At 45.3% G+C, this 15263-nt stretch overlaps 1 protein-coding gene across 1 annotated transcript in view; it reads left to right on the top strand.

The window, feature by feature from the left end:
- The window catches only part of ATP2C2 (ATPase secretory pathway Ca2+ transporting 2), a 59263-nt gene that overhangs the window by 40905 nt on the left and 3095 nt on the right, over positions 1 to 15263 (top strand). Inside the window, exons 18-26 of the mRNA XM_084812845.1 lie at positions 2286 to 2456; positions 4212 to 4309; positions 4407 to 4457; positions 5718 to 5884; positions 7135 to 7203; positions 7303 to 7419; positions 8299 to 8446; positions 11804 to 11899; positions 14048 to 14189. Of these exons, the coding sequence (XP_084668971.1) occupies positions 2286 to 2456; positions 4212 to 4309; positions 4407 to 4457; positions 5718 to 5884; positions 7135 to 7203; positions 7303 to 7419; positions 8299 to 8446; positions 11804 to 11899; positions 14048 to 14189 (1059 nt within the window). The remainder of the gene's footprint in view (positions 1 to 2285; positions 2457 to 4211; positions 4310 to 4406; positions 4458 to 5717; positions 5885 to 7134; positions 7204 to 7302; positions 7420 to 8298; positions 8447 to 11803; positions 11900 to 14047; positions 14190 to 15263) is intronic.

Genomic DNA, 15263 nt, shown 5'->3' with positions numbered 1-15263 from the left:
CAGCACCACACTTCGAAAGCATCAATTCTTCGGTGCTCAGCCTTCCTTATAGTCCAGCTCTCACAGCCATATATTTTACATTTTAAAGCAGGGCTGGGCAGAAAGTAGATATCCAGATGTTTTGAACTTCAACTCCCAGAAGCCCTTGGCAGCATGGCCAGTGATCAGGAATGCTGAGAGTTGAAGTCTAAAACATCCGGAGATCTACTTTCTGCACACTGCTGGACTAGACAAATTAATTGAGGAGCCATGGTGGTTTAAGATGGAAGCTCTATATTTAGAAGTTGTATAGCTCTGGTGCTAGAATCACAGTGTAGGAGATTGCAGTCTCCATCAGGTTTGTTTGTGAACCTCCTATCTGGCTAGCAAATTCCCAAGACCATTTGGCTAGTCTATGAACAGCTGTTTCCCATGACAGCTACATTGAACATCAAAGGCAGTATGTAAGTAGATCACAACTGGTGGAGAGTAATGATCAGAGAGAGCTATTTCTGTTAAGCTTTGCATGTGGAGATATCTGAATGCCACTGTAGGAAGCAGGTACTGCTCTACAAGGCCCTTCAGTTGGATCCAGGAAGCTTTTTAAAAATCTGGGCCACTGAATGACAGGCTCATGGGCCAGAACCAGCCTGGTCCCAGTCTGACCCACCAGGGTTCCACAGATGGCCACACCCCATCCCCTTGCCCCCCCTTTCCCCCATTGACCAATCAATTGGTAGGTTCCTGGCTTTTGTATGGTTTCCCCCTGTTCTGAAAGCTTGAAATGCTTCTCCTAAGGCTTAGTTACTGACAGGAAGGGCTCTCAGTTCAAATATTTTGATATATTGGCCTGTCCCACTTTTGCCTTTGGTCCTGCCCCTTTTTGCCTTCTGCCCTGCTCACTATTGGAATGCAGCTCCCAAGAGCTTCCCAAAATTCTATTCAGCCCTTCGACATGCCTGTTTTAAATGTTGGTATGTGTCAGGAAGTGGGCGTTCCCGCTTCACCATCAGCACCACAGAGGTTCAAAGCTTCATGCTATTACAACTTTATTATGCTAAAGACTAGCTTTTCTACACTGCAGATTCAAGGAAGCTCTCAGACTGCCCCAGGGTCTGAATGACTAATCTGAGATTTCTAACTAGGGAAGACAATCCGGAGGGTAGTGAAGTTGCCGACAGTTTGCCCATGAACACTCATGGCCAAACGTGCCTCGCAGTGACACCCCTCCCTTAGGGTGGCTCCCTTCTATGTTGGCTTCTAAGAGTAGCTATCCTGGCGGAGCATCTGAGCCCCATCTCTAACTCCTCCCACTTCAACTTACAGTGCTCTTTAGCATCTCTCAAGTCTTCCTCCTCCTCAGAAACTTGAATTCTTATGGTGGAGGGAGGAGGCAGCGACTCGGCCTGGGCCATCTGTTTGTCAAGACCTTGGGAGGAATCTCTCCTGGTGCCTTGGGGATCTGGGGAAAGTTCCTCCCCCGGGCTCTGACCTAGCTGTTCCAACTCTGATTCAGAATCTGAACTGTCAGACATCTCATGGGGCTTGGACTTATCCCTGACAGTATGTTCACTGTTGGAGAACATTCTGGAATGGATCTTTGGTTTGATTTACCATGGCAATCTATATGTTGCAAACAATTTTGTGTGGCAACACTTTATTTATTAACATGTTTATAGTAACCACCTTTCAGCCATAAGAACCTCAAGGCGATCTACAGAACCAATATTGATATAATAACAACAATTTAAGTTCAGAGCAATAAAAAAAACCCAAAGAGTAAAAGCAGCTATTAACCCCTTGTTAAAAATATTCAAATACTGAGTGGAACAGAAATGTCTTTATTGCCTGCTGGAAACTGCATAACGAAGGGACTACTCTAGCCTCTCTTTGGAGGGGAGTTCCATAATTGGGGTGCTGCCACAGAAAAGGTCCTGTCCCACATTCCCACCACCCTGACCGCTTTGGGTGGTGCAACATCCAACAGGGCCTCTGATGAAGATTGTGAATTATAGGCAGGTGCATATCAGTCTTTTAGATATCCTGGTCCCAAGCTGTTTAGGGCTTCATAGATAAGAAGTATCTTGGATTGGGCTGTTATCAAATCAAAAACCAGTGCAATTGATCTAGGACCAGTGTAATATGGTCTACAAAGCACATAGCAGAAAGCAATCTGGCTGCATCATTTTGCACCAGCTGCAGTTTCCTGACACTCTTCAAGGGCAGCCCCATGTAAACTGTGTTGCAGTAGTCTAAACAGGAAATAACCAGGCTCATTGTCTCTTTCTGTGCCTCTCTCTTCCTAGTGCTTGCCCTGGCTTCCGGACCAGAACTCGGCAGGCTAACATTTTTAGGTCTAGTCGGCATCATCGACCCCCCAAGGCATGGAGTGAAGGAAGCTGTCCGAGTCCTCATTAAGTCAGGTGTATCTGTGAAAATGATAACCGGAGATGGTCTGGAAACTGCCTTAGCCATTGGTGAGCCAGACATAAAACATGATTCATTGTCTTCTTTTTTGACAGTGGGAACCCAATTTAGGGTGCAATGCTATGCATGTTTTGATAGAAAAAAGTCCTACAACTCCCAGCATTCCCTGAGCCAGCATGGGAAAACCAGTACCTTAAATTGGGCTCGGACACACGCTGGTAACCAGTGTAGCTGGTGCAGTATAGGTGTTATATGATCTAATCACTACAATTCCTAGCATTCCTGACAGCTAGCCATACTGGCTGGGGCTGATGGGTGTCGAAGTCCAAAGCATTTGGAAAACACCAGGTTGGGGTGCACCGGTATCAGGCCTTCAGCTATTTGTTTATCAGATGTGTTGACTGCTTGCCCTAAAAGAGGCCCAGGGCATTTTATAAGATAACAGCTAGAGCAGCGGAGGCTGGTGGCTCCGATGTCAGTGGGGCTGTGCATCTGCTCTGGGTTTCAGTCAGAACAGTAAAGGAGCTATCCAAGGTGCTGAGCCCGTTTTGGCAGTAGGCTTCGGCACCTTAGATAGCTCCTTTGGAGTTCTGACTGGTTCTGACTGAAACCCGGAGAGGATTCTCTGCCCCACTGACATAGGAGCCATCAGCCTCCACTGCAGCAAACAGCTCTCACCATCAGAACGTTCCTCCTAATGCTTAGACAAATTTTGTTTCCATGCAACTTCCAACCATCAGTTCTAGACTTGGCCGCTGCAGCAACAGAGAACAAGTCTGCTCCGTCTTCTGCATGATGGGCCTCCAGATCTTTGAAGACTGCTCTCATATCTCCCCTTAATCTTCCCTTCACTGGGCTAAACATATCCAGCTCTTTCAACCATTCCATAGGACTAGGCTCAGTGGCACGCTTCCTGCAGAGTTCCTGACAAATGGCACATCCACCTTGGTTGAGATCAGGAGCCCGAGGGCTGTATTCCATTTAGGAGAAGCTCTCAGTATTCCGGTGGTGGGTGGTAGCAAAGGCAAAAAAGGGGCAGGGTCAAAATACCAAAAAGTGCCAGCATATTTTAGCTTAAAGCTCTGTAGAAGAAACAAAAAGGCAAGAGATAAAGAGATAGCGGTTCAAGCTTCAGTGCTTTAGTTCAGGCTTTAAGGGCTTCTAGGCCTTGTTGCTGGACAAGCCATTTCCAATAAAAGGGGCGATGGTGGAAGAAATACGCTGTATGTTAAACATATTTTGGGAAAGAAGGAAGTCCAAATTGCGGTTAGCAACTTTTAGTAGTCGGGTGACAGACCAGTTGGGAAAAAGCTGTCCGGTGCTGATAAACATTTTCTTCCAGGACTGTTTGTTCGATCCGTCCTATAACTTGCTGGCCCCTCCTTATTTTTCCTAATGATTCAGTTAATTCAAATGTTAGTTTGAAAGACTATATAACATGCTCTTTGTGAATTGTGTGGGAGGAGTCCTGTACTGCAACCTGGACCTTTGGTGTTGCGTTGGTTTCCTCCTCAACAGCTGTTGAGTTTATTTGATTTTGGCCAAATAAAAGTCTCTGAAGGAACTGTACTATGAAACAGATTTGTAGATTATTTCTATGACAGTTCTTAGTGCTAGTAACTAGGTCCTTCAGAGAGGCATTTCAGCTGTTTAGAGTGGGGCGAAAACTGTGCAAAATTCAAAATGTGGCTGATGGTTCTCCATAACCATCTGGGGAACCCCAAAGGTCTGGATTTGGACCCAAGTCTGAAATTCTTTACCCTTGGTTGAGATGATCAACCATAACATTTTTTTTTTCTTTGCAGGACGGAATATTGGTCTCTGCAATGGGAGAATGAAAACTATGTCTGGGGAGGAACTGGAGAACACCACAGAGTCAGCACTGTCATCAGCAGTCAGAAATGTAATGGCGCTTGAAAGGGTTCCAAAAACATGGTGTGTGATTGTTCTTAAAACGGCAGCCGTCTCACATAGATCTGCTTTCTCTCCTCATCATCCAGGTTTCCATCTTCTTCCGAACCAGCCCAAAACACAAACTTAAAATCATAAAGGTATCTGCTGACGCCCAAACTAGCGGTGCCCTCGTGTCTTTGTCTGGAGTAACTAGATCTGATTCTGCTCCATGGTGGTCACTCTTATGCTTCTTATATGTCTACTCGCTGTAAATTGGGCGTGGGGAACCTCCGGCCTGGGAGCTAAATCTGGCCCACGTGGGATCCTAATCTGGCCCTCCCCAACTGCCAATCATTTGGTGATTTTTGGCTACTGTGAAGTTTTCTCCCATTCTAAAAAAGTTTAATGGCTCTCCTAAAGCTTAGTTATTGGGCAGTAAGAGCTTCAGGCTAAAATATGCTGGTACTTTTGATATTTTGGCCCTGCATGTCTTGTCTTTTGTCTTGCCCCCTTTGCCCTTGGCCCACCTACCACTGGAATGCGGCCCCCAAGAATGTCTCTGAAATTGAATTAGTCCCTCAGACTGAAAGAGGTTCCGCACTCCTGCTATAAATGATGCTTACATTTATAATTAATTTTTTCATATAATTACAGTTACATTTTCCTTCTACAATCTCTCTTTTTGCTTGCAACTCATTCCAGGAATAATCCTCCGCTAGTTCTTTGATGTAAACAAGGGAAGTTTTATACCTAGCAATTTTTATAAAGAAAGATAGAAGAAGTACCTATTCCAAATCATGGTATACCTTTGGCTCACCTTTGACATTTGGTGAGCAAGCATAGCAGTTTTCCACCTGCTATGACCTTCGACAATTGGCCATTTGTCATGTTCATCGTGTTTCGTAACAATCATGGAAGCAGTAATCAGATGGAGGCTTTTCTTCATTTAAGTGGTCCTGTGTAAGTGCCGTGATTGGCTGACCCAGGAATATTTCAGCAGCATCATTGACTGGACTTGAGCCTTCTGATCACATCTGCATGAAAATGTATCCTTAAATTCAAACTGATTGCATGGGAGCTTAGTTCTCGACCAGTTGCAGCCCCAATTTGGTTTCAGCTGAAACTGTTCATACTTCTGAAAGCCCAAACTCTAAATGGTTAATAATATCTAACAATTAAGATCTTACTATCAATAATAATAATAATAATAATTAATATTGATATTAATAATATTAATTATTATCAATTTTAATAATATTAACGATTACCAATTTTAATAATATTAATGATTATAAGCTTGCATATGTTTTATGTGTCTAAAGTTAAGATATCTATTCCAGGCATCTGATACTTCAAATCTGCATGAGGAATCTAACTCAATGGACCCTGACGTTGGTATTCATTTGTCATTTCTGCAGGCTTTGCAACAGTCCGGTGCTATCGTAGGGATGACTGGCGATGGGGTGAATGATGCAGTGGCTCTGAAATCTGCAGATATCGGGGTTGCAATGGGACAGGCAGGCACAGATGTCAGCAAGGAGGCTGCCAACATGATCCTCGTGGATGACAACTTCTCGACTATCATGTAGGTGGCACCTAGGTGCAGTGCTGCATTGTCCGTGCTGAGAATGGTCTTGCAAATATTCCAGACACTGCTTTTAGACTTGCAAAAATTAAAATTTCACCAAAAAACAATATGAAATAAATGAGTTTTTAGAACTCACTTAAAAATCGGCAGAGATGAGGCCATATGCACCTCAGTGGGCAGAGAATTCCAAAAATTGAGGGCCGCCGCTGAGAAGGCTCTGTCTTGCATGCCTGCCAACTGGATTGACCTTACCTTCAGGCCTACGAGCAGGGCCTCTTAGGCAGATAGGAATGCCCAGGCAGGTTTGTATGGATGGATGTCAGGGGTACAGAACCTCAGGTCTATGAGCTAAATCCAGCCTGCCTAGCAACCCAATCTGTCCCTCTTGGGTTCTCCAAAGGTCCAAACCCCTTCCATGGCCCCGTCCCATTTTCCTTGAACATCAGTCATTTGGTGGTTTTGATAGTTTCTGCACAGTTTTCTTCCCACGCTAGTTTTCTTCCCACAAGTTGAAATGCCTCTCCAAAAGCTTAGTTACTGGCAACAAGAACTTTAATCTAAAGTTGGCTACTATTGGGGGTATTTGGGCCTCATTTCTCTGGCTTCACCCCACCAACCACTGGAATGCGCTCCCAAGAGTCTCCAAAATTGAATTCAGCCTTTGGACTGAGAGAGTTTTGACACTAGTGGTGTAGGTTTACTTCCATTAACCTGGTCCCAAACCATTTAGGGGATTATTCCTCAAAACCACCTCTTTGAATTGGACCCAGAAACACAGTAGCCACCGGTAGGGCAGCTGGATCAGCAAGACTGAGGAACCTGTGGCATTTCAGATGTCATTGAACCACAACTCTCACCAGCCCCACTCCAGGACAGGCAATAATCAGGGATGATGGGAGTTGGAATCCAACCATCTGAAGAGACCCAGGCTCCCCATCTCTGTGATACAGAATTGGTGTCTCAAGTTCTGATCGCCTGGCTCCCACCAACGACCAGGTGGCCACATTCTGCATGAGTTGAAGTTTCCGGATCATCATTAAAGGCAGCTCCATGCAGAGTGCATTACAGCAATCTAAGCTGGATATGACTAGTGCATAGGTAAGTGGCAAAGTCTGATTTTTCCAGATAAGAGCGCAGCTGGTGAATCAGCCAAAGATGATAACCGAAGGTCTTGCAGAAGTTGGATGTTCCATCAAAGCATGAATATTTCCACACTGTTATAAAAATGGTCCCTTCTTTCCCCACAGGAATGCAATCGAGGAGGGGAAAGGAATATTTTACAACATTAAAAATTTTGTTCGATTTCAGCTCAGCACGTAAGTCACCCCTTGGCTTAAGCCACAGAAATGAAGCAAACTTGGGATCAGAGAGTAAACATGAAGATTTCATTTTATCTCTTGTTTTGCTCTTGGCAGGAGCATCTCAGCCCTAAGTTTAATCGCTCTGTCAACAGTACTCAATTTGCCAAATCCACTCAATGCCATGCAGATCTTATGGATCAATATCATCATGGATGGGCCGCCAGCTCAAAGGTAAGGACACACATGGAAAGATTAGGGTGAGGAGGACCCAAAGTTGTAGCATTTCCCAATCTTTTTTGAAATATGTAAATATAAAAACATTTGACTTTCAAAATCCTGGTTTCATTGGTGCTCAGGACTGGGTATGAAATGTATTTATTTATTCATGTGGCACCAAATAACTCTACATGTACTCTAAATGTACCTGAAGGCCAAAATGTGTCCCCGAGGTTTGAAATGATGTCAGATCTACTGAAATGGGGAAAATGCCCCTGCCAACCCAGAGGCTGATGACAGGACTCTTTGCTGCTATGCCTATCATCTTCCACTCTCTGGTAGTGATGTGCGAATCAGCAAAACTCAAGGTTGCCAAAGTTCTCCAAAATCCATCTTGAAGCTTGTTCTGACTCGAGTCTGTATCAGATTGCAAATTTGTTTGCTTTTTTTTCTTTTCACATGAAAATCCATCCATATTTTCGTGCATATTGTTCCAAATGTATGCATCAGTTCTGTGCATCTTTGAAATGTGTGCATTCTTCTCCCATTGATTAAAGTATATTTATGCACATGTTTCAAATGTACGCATGCTGTCAAACACAATTTCTTTCGGTCCGCAAATCACATTACAAGATTGCGTCTGAGTCTGTATTGGGTCCAGAAGGTGCAAGCTAGGTAAATCCTGCTCAAAAACAAACTGAAATGAATTTCTCCTACATCCTACTCTCTGGTCACTTGGGGACCGCCTGGGCTGTAGTGCCCTGGAACTGAGCTCTCTGGTCCTCGCTGCACCACTGGGTGTGATTTCCTGGGTGTGATTTCCAGTCTTCACAGGAAAGGTATATGGTCAATAAATCTATGCTAATAAAACGATGTGTCTCTTATCTGGAACAGTTTGGGGGTTGAACCAGTGGATAAAGATGCCATTAAGCAACCTCCAAGAAGCATCACAGATACAATTCTCAGCAGGTCCCTGATTCTGAAGATCTTCCTGTCAGCTGCCATTATCATCAGCGGAACTATCTTTGTCTTTTGGAAAGAGGTGAGGAAGAGAATGCAACGTAATCTCCTGTAGCCAAGGGGGCTCTTCAGAATAATGTTAAAGGAAATCTTTTGGGTTGTTCCTGTTGATGTTTCATTGTTATCCATAGTCTTTGCAAAGGACCAAGAGGGCCAATTTCATGGCATGGATCTTCAGTTCACACACAAGGCAAGACCAGAACTCAAAAATGGCCAGGTTGGCCCAGTTTACTTGTGGCTTCTTATTCTAAAGTGGCGTGTTGGCTTTCAGCCCAAGGGCCAAATCCCATTTTGGAGAAACTCTTGGGGGCCGCATTCCAGACAGTGGTGGGCAGGGCCAAAGACAAAAGGGGCGGGGCCAAAAATACCAGCATATTTTAGCTTGAAACTCTTAATGCCAGTAACTGAGCCTTGGGAGAGGTGAGCCAGATTTGGCAGGCTGGATTTGTCACCCCTGGCCTGAGGTTCTGCATCCCTCAACCTGGTCGCTATTTTGCCTGGTTTTTAAGATAACCATGAGAAGCCCCCAATCATAATGATCCTGGGTCTGTGTCAAGTTCCAGGCCCTGGGTCGAACTAGATGTGATGGCTGATGCACTACTGAAAGTAGCAGCCCCACAACTCCTCCACCGCCGCCTCCTCCTATTCCTCCTCCTCCTCTCTTCCCTGGTAAATACTAAAACAATTGACATGTCTTCACCCATCTTTACCTATATGGTCTTGCCCATACACTCAGATCTGCTTCAGAGGCCCCGTTCATGTGCCTGCTAATAAAATTTCTTAGGCTGGTGAACATGAGAGACAAGGCCTTCTTAGTGGTGGCCCACAAATCTGGAGCTCTCTGTTGATTTATACTTAGCCCCTTCTGTACAGGCCTTTGAGAAGGTCTGGCAAATGTATCTCTTCAGTGCAGCCTTTCCTTAAGACTGTGAATAGCTTGTCCGGTTCACAGCAGTTCTCCACCAGGTAACCATACAGCTATCTGATCTTGTACCATTCCTCTTCGTAGGTCGCTTTTTGAGGACTTGGCCCTAAAAATCAGCTTATAAATACATTGAATACAATACATAAATTGCTGTGACCTGAGCCCTTCCACCCATTCTTTATTAGCTGCTGTTTTCAGAGGCAGGAAGCTGACAGTGCAGTGTCACATCAGACATTTTGTAGTGCTAGATTTTATCAGGAGGTGGAGACGATGTAATGTTGTTGTTTTCCGTGGCAGCTGTGCACCGTGGCAGCTTTGCATCCAGGTGTCATCTTAATCAAAAACACATGCTTCTGTGGAGGTCTTTGTGGAGGAAGAGTGGCTGCTGCGGGGCATAATGTAATAGCAAAGCAGGCAGTTCATCAGGGCAGGGATGAGGAGAAAATCCATCTGCTGTTGTGAACCAGAGGAGAGGAGATGGGTGCTGACAGGCCTGAAGTGGTTGCCGCCAACACCCTGTGGCAGAAATAAGAAGATAGTGTTTCAGAAGGATCAGTGTTATTAGGTTAAGATCCTCCAGGACTTGGAGATCTGGCATAAGGGTTTTTTATTATTATTTGTAAACAAACAAACAAAAGACCCTGCTAGTAGAAAATAGTTTCACCAGCTACCTCCTTTATCTAGAACATAGGAAAGTAGGACACAGGAAGATATAAAGGGCTATTTCAAAGACGTGACAATATAAGAATTTAAGAACAACCTTGCTGGATCAGACCAAAGATGCGTCTTGTCACAGTGGCCAGCCAGATGCCTCCAGGAAGCCCATTCTCAGCAGGGCAGCTTTCTCCCACCTGGTGCCCTCCAAAGGCTTGGAATGCCAAGTCCTACCAGCGCCAGCCAGCATGGCCAATGGCCAGGAATGCTGGGAGTTGTAGGCTAGAACATAGGAACATAAGAACATAGGCAGCTGCCTTATACGGAGTCAGACCGCTGGTCCAGCTAGCCTGAGATTGTCAGCACTGACTGGCAGCAGCTCTCCAGGGTTTCAGGCAGGAGTCTTTCCTAGCCCTAGCTGGAGATGCCGGGGTTTGAACCCGGGACCTTCTGCATGCAAAGCAGGGGCTCTGCCACTGAGCCATGAGCCCTCCCATCTCTTTCAATCCATACCTACATTTTAGTCATCATGACAAACTATGGTTCATGGTGACGTGCATGAGCCAATCGTCCCCTTGGGATCACACACTGACACTCCCATCTTGCTCTTCAGCACAGTTATGAGGAGTTTTCACTTCTGAGTTCAATTAACCACAGTTTAGCATTGCATCTAAACTCTAAATTGTAGTTAATGGTAATCATGGTTTGTTGAAACAAACCAGCTTCATAAACTGTGGTTTGAAGTTGGCTAGTTTTAAACAAACCATAGCTAAGATGAACAAGAGTTCGTCATGTTCAGGTGACATGGCAAGCTATAGTTAATTACAGCCCAGAATGAAAGCTTCAGAACTCCTCTCCTGCTGTGCTGGAAGAAGAGAGGGGCATATAAACCAGTGGGTGAAGGCTAGTCTCATTCCCATCATGACAAACCAATCTTCCATCAATCTTGCCAATCTTCCATGGTCAGGAATTCTGGGAGTAGTAGTCCCAAACATCTACAGGGCACCAGGTTGGGGAAGACTACCATAAACCATGGTTTATCATGATGCCTGAGTGCATTCAGGATACTTCCAGACAGAGGACTCTGAGCCCTACCCATCAAAAGACTTTGGGAAGCTTTGCTGCCTTTTCCTCCTCAAGCGAAAGAAAAATAAATCATAGACTCATAGAGTTGGAAGGTACCTCTGAGATCATCTAGTCCAACCCCCTGCTCCATGCATGTGGAGCAGGGTGCAGCTACCATACAGCCTCTGCTGAAATACCTCCATAGAACAAAGATGGAAGAAGCAGTGAGGAAACACATGGTTACAAGTGGAAGATGATGACCTCTGGACCTCCCATAAAATTCCATGAATGAGGGAGGGCAATTGCATGATAAAAGCCTCACCTGGAAGTACCTTCAATATCTTGGTGTGACATAGGGCAACAACATTTCCCCATGATATTGTAAAGCTGCAGAGAAGTAGGTGGAAATCAGGTGCAAAGTGTACCTCTCCCTCTCCCTCTCCGCATCTGTCGTGGCTTTTAACAAATGTTCCTGTTGCTCATTGGCTGTAGATTTAAGGCCATGCGTATATTCCCTGGCGCTGCTGTGCGTCTAATCTTTCCTTTTGGAGAAGAAAGGCCAGATTTCAAGGTGACTGTGACTTTATAAACAAAAGGTTCATTGTGCGACTGGACGGTTGGATGGGAGAGTTGACTTTGCACATTCTCCAAACAGCCAGGCAGTTTCTCCCTTCCCCTCTCTCTCTCTCTTTCACTGTGTTTCTTACAAATGAATTCTGTCACTTGTGCTTCCAGATTCCAGAAAGTGGCATAACGCCACGGACCACAACCATGACTTTCACTTGCTTTGTGTTCTTTGACCTCTTCAACGCCTTGACATGCCGTTCCCAGGTGAGAAAGCGCTGGCTGCTGTCCCAGGAGAAAGGCTGGTCTGCTGGGAAAGAGGAGGTGGCATAATTCCGAGTACACTTAAAATATTCGTAAAAATAGAGTCGTCGTCGTTCTTCCTCCTCGAAGAACCAGCACCTTGAATCCTCGTGGACAGGTGCTACCGTTTCAACATCTGAAGTGCAGATGACATGTCTAACACCCACAGGAGGAGAGTTAACCCTTGAAGCTGCTATCCGCACACCCCACCCCACTCCCAGGAGGGAACCTTCTATTGGAACCAACAGCAGCTTCCCTCCTAGGGCAAAGGGAGCTACGGGGGGGGGGGGATTTTCATCAGTATTGTGGCATAGTAGAAAGGTTTGCCCTCCCCACCACATGTCCTGCAGCCCCAGTCCTGACTAGGGATGGGTGAGAAAATCATTGGGTTCATTTCATTTATTACATTTCTATACCACCCAATAGCCCTCTGGGTAGTAGACAAAGATTAAAAACCTTAAAAACACAGATTTATTTATTTATGTACAACATTTGTATACCACTCCACAACTAAACAGATTCTGGAGTGGTGAACAACAAGAGATAAAATGAACAAAAGATAAGAAGACTCAACATGATATTAACATTATAATGCCAATAAAACTGAGGGTGGTTAACCAAGGAAGGCTTCCTTGAAAAGAACTGTTTTCAGGAGGCGCCGAAAACAACCCAGTGTTGGTGCCTGCCTGACCAAGAGGCAGGGAAGTGCCAACCTGGAACTCCCTGACTTCCAGAGGCAGGGAGTTCGATATGATAGGAGCTGCCAAACTGAAGGCTCTTCCCTGGGTGGGCTCCAGTTGGGCCATAAGTCCATGTGGAACCACCAGGAGCATGCATAATATAAAAACAGTTTAGCTACAAACATATAAACAGAGCAGACACGTGTATTCAAACAATATCCCAAGACCTGTTTAAAAATCTATCATATTCCGCCAAATGCCTGGGTGTAACCTGGTGCCAAAAAGATAACAATGTTGGTGCCAGGCAGGTCTCACTGGGGGGTTCATTCCATAATTGGAGGGTGCCACCACCAAGAAGGCCACCCTCTGAGCTTCCCTCAGAGACAGCACCTGGAGGAGAGTCTTAGATGATGAGCATAGTGTGTGGGTAGATTCATGCTAGGAGAGACACTATGTCAGGTATTGCGGTCCCAAGCCATGTAAGGCTGTATAGGTCAAAACCAGTACTTGGAATCGGGCTCAGAAACATACAGGCAGCCAACACAAGAAGGCCAGAATCAGTGTTAAATGTTTGGGTTTCTGTTTTAATTCCAACTTACCAAAGGCGCACCTCCCAAAACTAAACATGAACTGGAACACATTTAAATCCATACATTTCCAAAGTTTGCAGTGCAGTTCACATGCACAGAAAAGCACTAAAATGTGTCTTTTTGACAAAGAATGTGCACAAAAGACACTTTATTCGTTGGAAAAATGCTTTAAAATGCATACATTTGCAGAAGGGCGCACAATACATTATTTTTAAGTGCACATAAAAATTTACACATTTTCTTGTGGATGAAAAAAAATATCCCAGCATTTGCCACGGAAGCTAGACAGAATGAACTTAAATGTTAAAAAAAAAAAGAACCTACGTGAAATCAAGCTTGGCAAATTGCCCATCCCTACCCCTGACCAGCCACACACACACCAACACAACACACCCACCACAGCTGTTATTTTTAAAGGAAACATCAGGCAGTTTGGAAGCATTCACCAAGGCCAGCCCAAGATATTTTGCTGTCTGAGGTGGAAAACAAGATGGCACCCCTTCCCATTCCAACTGGACTGGCAGTTAAATCTTACTTCAATACTGGGAATGGGACAGCATCCTCCCCCACATCTGGAGACAGAACACTAGCTTAGGGAACACAGGGCAGGCTGCATGACACGCAGCTCTCTCCCCACAATGCCTTGCTGCACTTCCCAGCATCTGTCAGCTGAGGCAACGGCCTCACTCTGCCTAATGGTAGGGCTGGCCCTTACACTCATGCATATAACATCTTGTCTAGTTTGCTTTGGCAATGGCAGGCTGAATTCATGTAGAAGAGATTGATGTAATGACAGATCGCTTCCCCCACCCTCATATCTCTCATTTTTTCCCCTTTCTCAGACAAAACTGATACTGGAAATTGGCCTTTTCCGAAACCGCATGTTCTTATATTCTGTCCTGGGGTCTATTTTGGGTCAGATGGCTGTTATTTACATTCCTCCATTACAGAAGATCTTCCAGACAGAAAATTTAGGTGCACTAGGTAAGTCTGATAGCTGAAGGAGGATTTGAAATTATTTTTCATAACAGGTGTAAGCCCATAGCACTGGATCAGAGGTGCAGAACTAGGTTGGGGTGGCCCTCCCCCCTGGCCATCTGTGGGCCTGGTGACATCACTGGGCATGGCCACGCCCATCACACGCCATCATTACATGAGATCATCTGGATCCACCCCTGCCCATTTTAGCTTTTCTCTGTGCTGAGAGGCTGCCGTTCCCAACATTGACCCAGTCTCCTGCTGCTTCCAGCCCTGCTTTAATCTCTGATCTAAGGTTGGAGATAAGAGGGGATTCCACTACATGCCATTCCCCCTCCCAATGGGAGGGAGAGTGGCATGCAAGGGAGTCCCCTCTGTTATCTCTGATCCCAGATCCGAGATAACAGTGGCAATTCCCTCCAGGGGTTGGGAATTCTAAGCCAATGCATGGGTGATGGTGCGAACGTCCTCCATCAGGCTTAAAATTGGACTTGGAAAGCCAAATTATTTCCCCTGCCTCCCCAGCCCTCAAACGCTGAAAACAGTTCGATTTATTCCAGGCTCAAGCCCAGTGGAACCACATCATACTCCCAATGGTGTTATCAGGAGCACAATTGTGAACCTGTCCCTCCTTCCTCCAACCTATCCACTTAGCTTTCTGGTCCAGCAGTGGGATGGAAGGATGTTTGTCTCCCTGTCACACCCCTGCCCCTGGCACCCAACATAATACTATGAGCCAGACACCAAGAACCCTGGGCAATGTAGTTTTCCCAGTGCTACGAGGAATGTTAATAACTTCCCTCTTGGTGTCACTTGAGAAGGATGGTCAGTGGGCAGGAGGGCTTGACCTCTTCTCCATCTTGGTTTAAATGTGAGCCAGAGAAGACTATTCAGATGTTCGCCTGGTATTTGAGATGAGTGTCATAAGCTGCCAAAATTATATTCTAAGAGAGGCAATACAGAATTTGGTGACATCATGGATTGCAGCTGAAACATAGGTCTTGACTAGGGAGAATCAAAAAGTCCGTCCTGTTTCACCACTCTGTTTTAGGCAGATAAATGGGGTAGCACGTTAGTTAT

The sequence above is a fragment of the Heloderma suspectum genome, chromosome 8 (assembly GCF_057233095.1).
Source record: "Heloderma suspectum isolate Gila_16-S chromosome 8, 16-S_ref, whole genome shotgun sequence".
In the NCBI taxonomy this organism is placed as follows: Eukaryota; Metazoa; Chordata; class Lepidosauria; order Squamata; family Helodermatidae; genus Heloderma; species Heloderma suspectum.
This window is presented reverse-complemented; position numbering and strand designations above follow the sequence as displayed.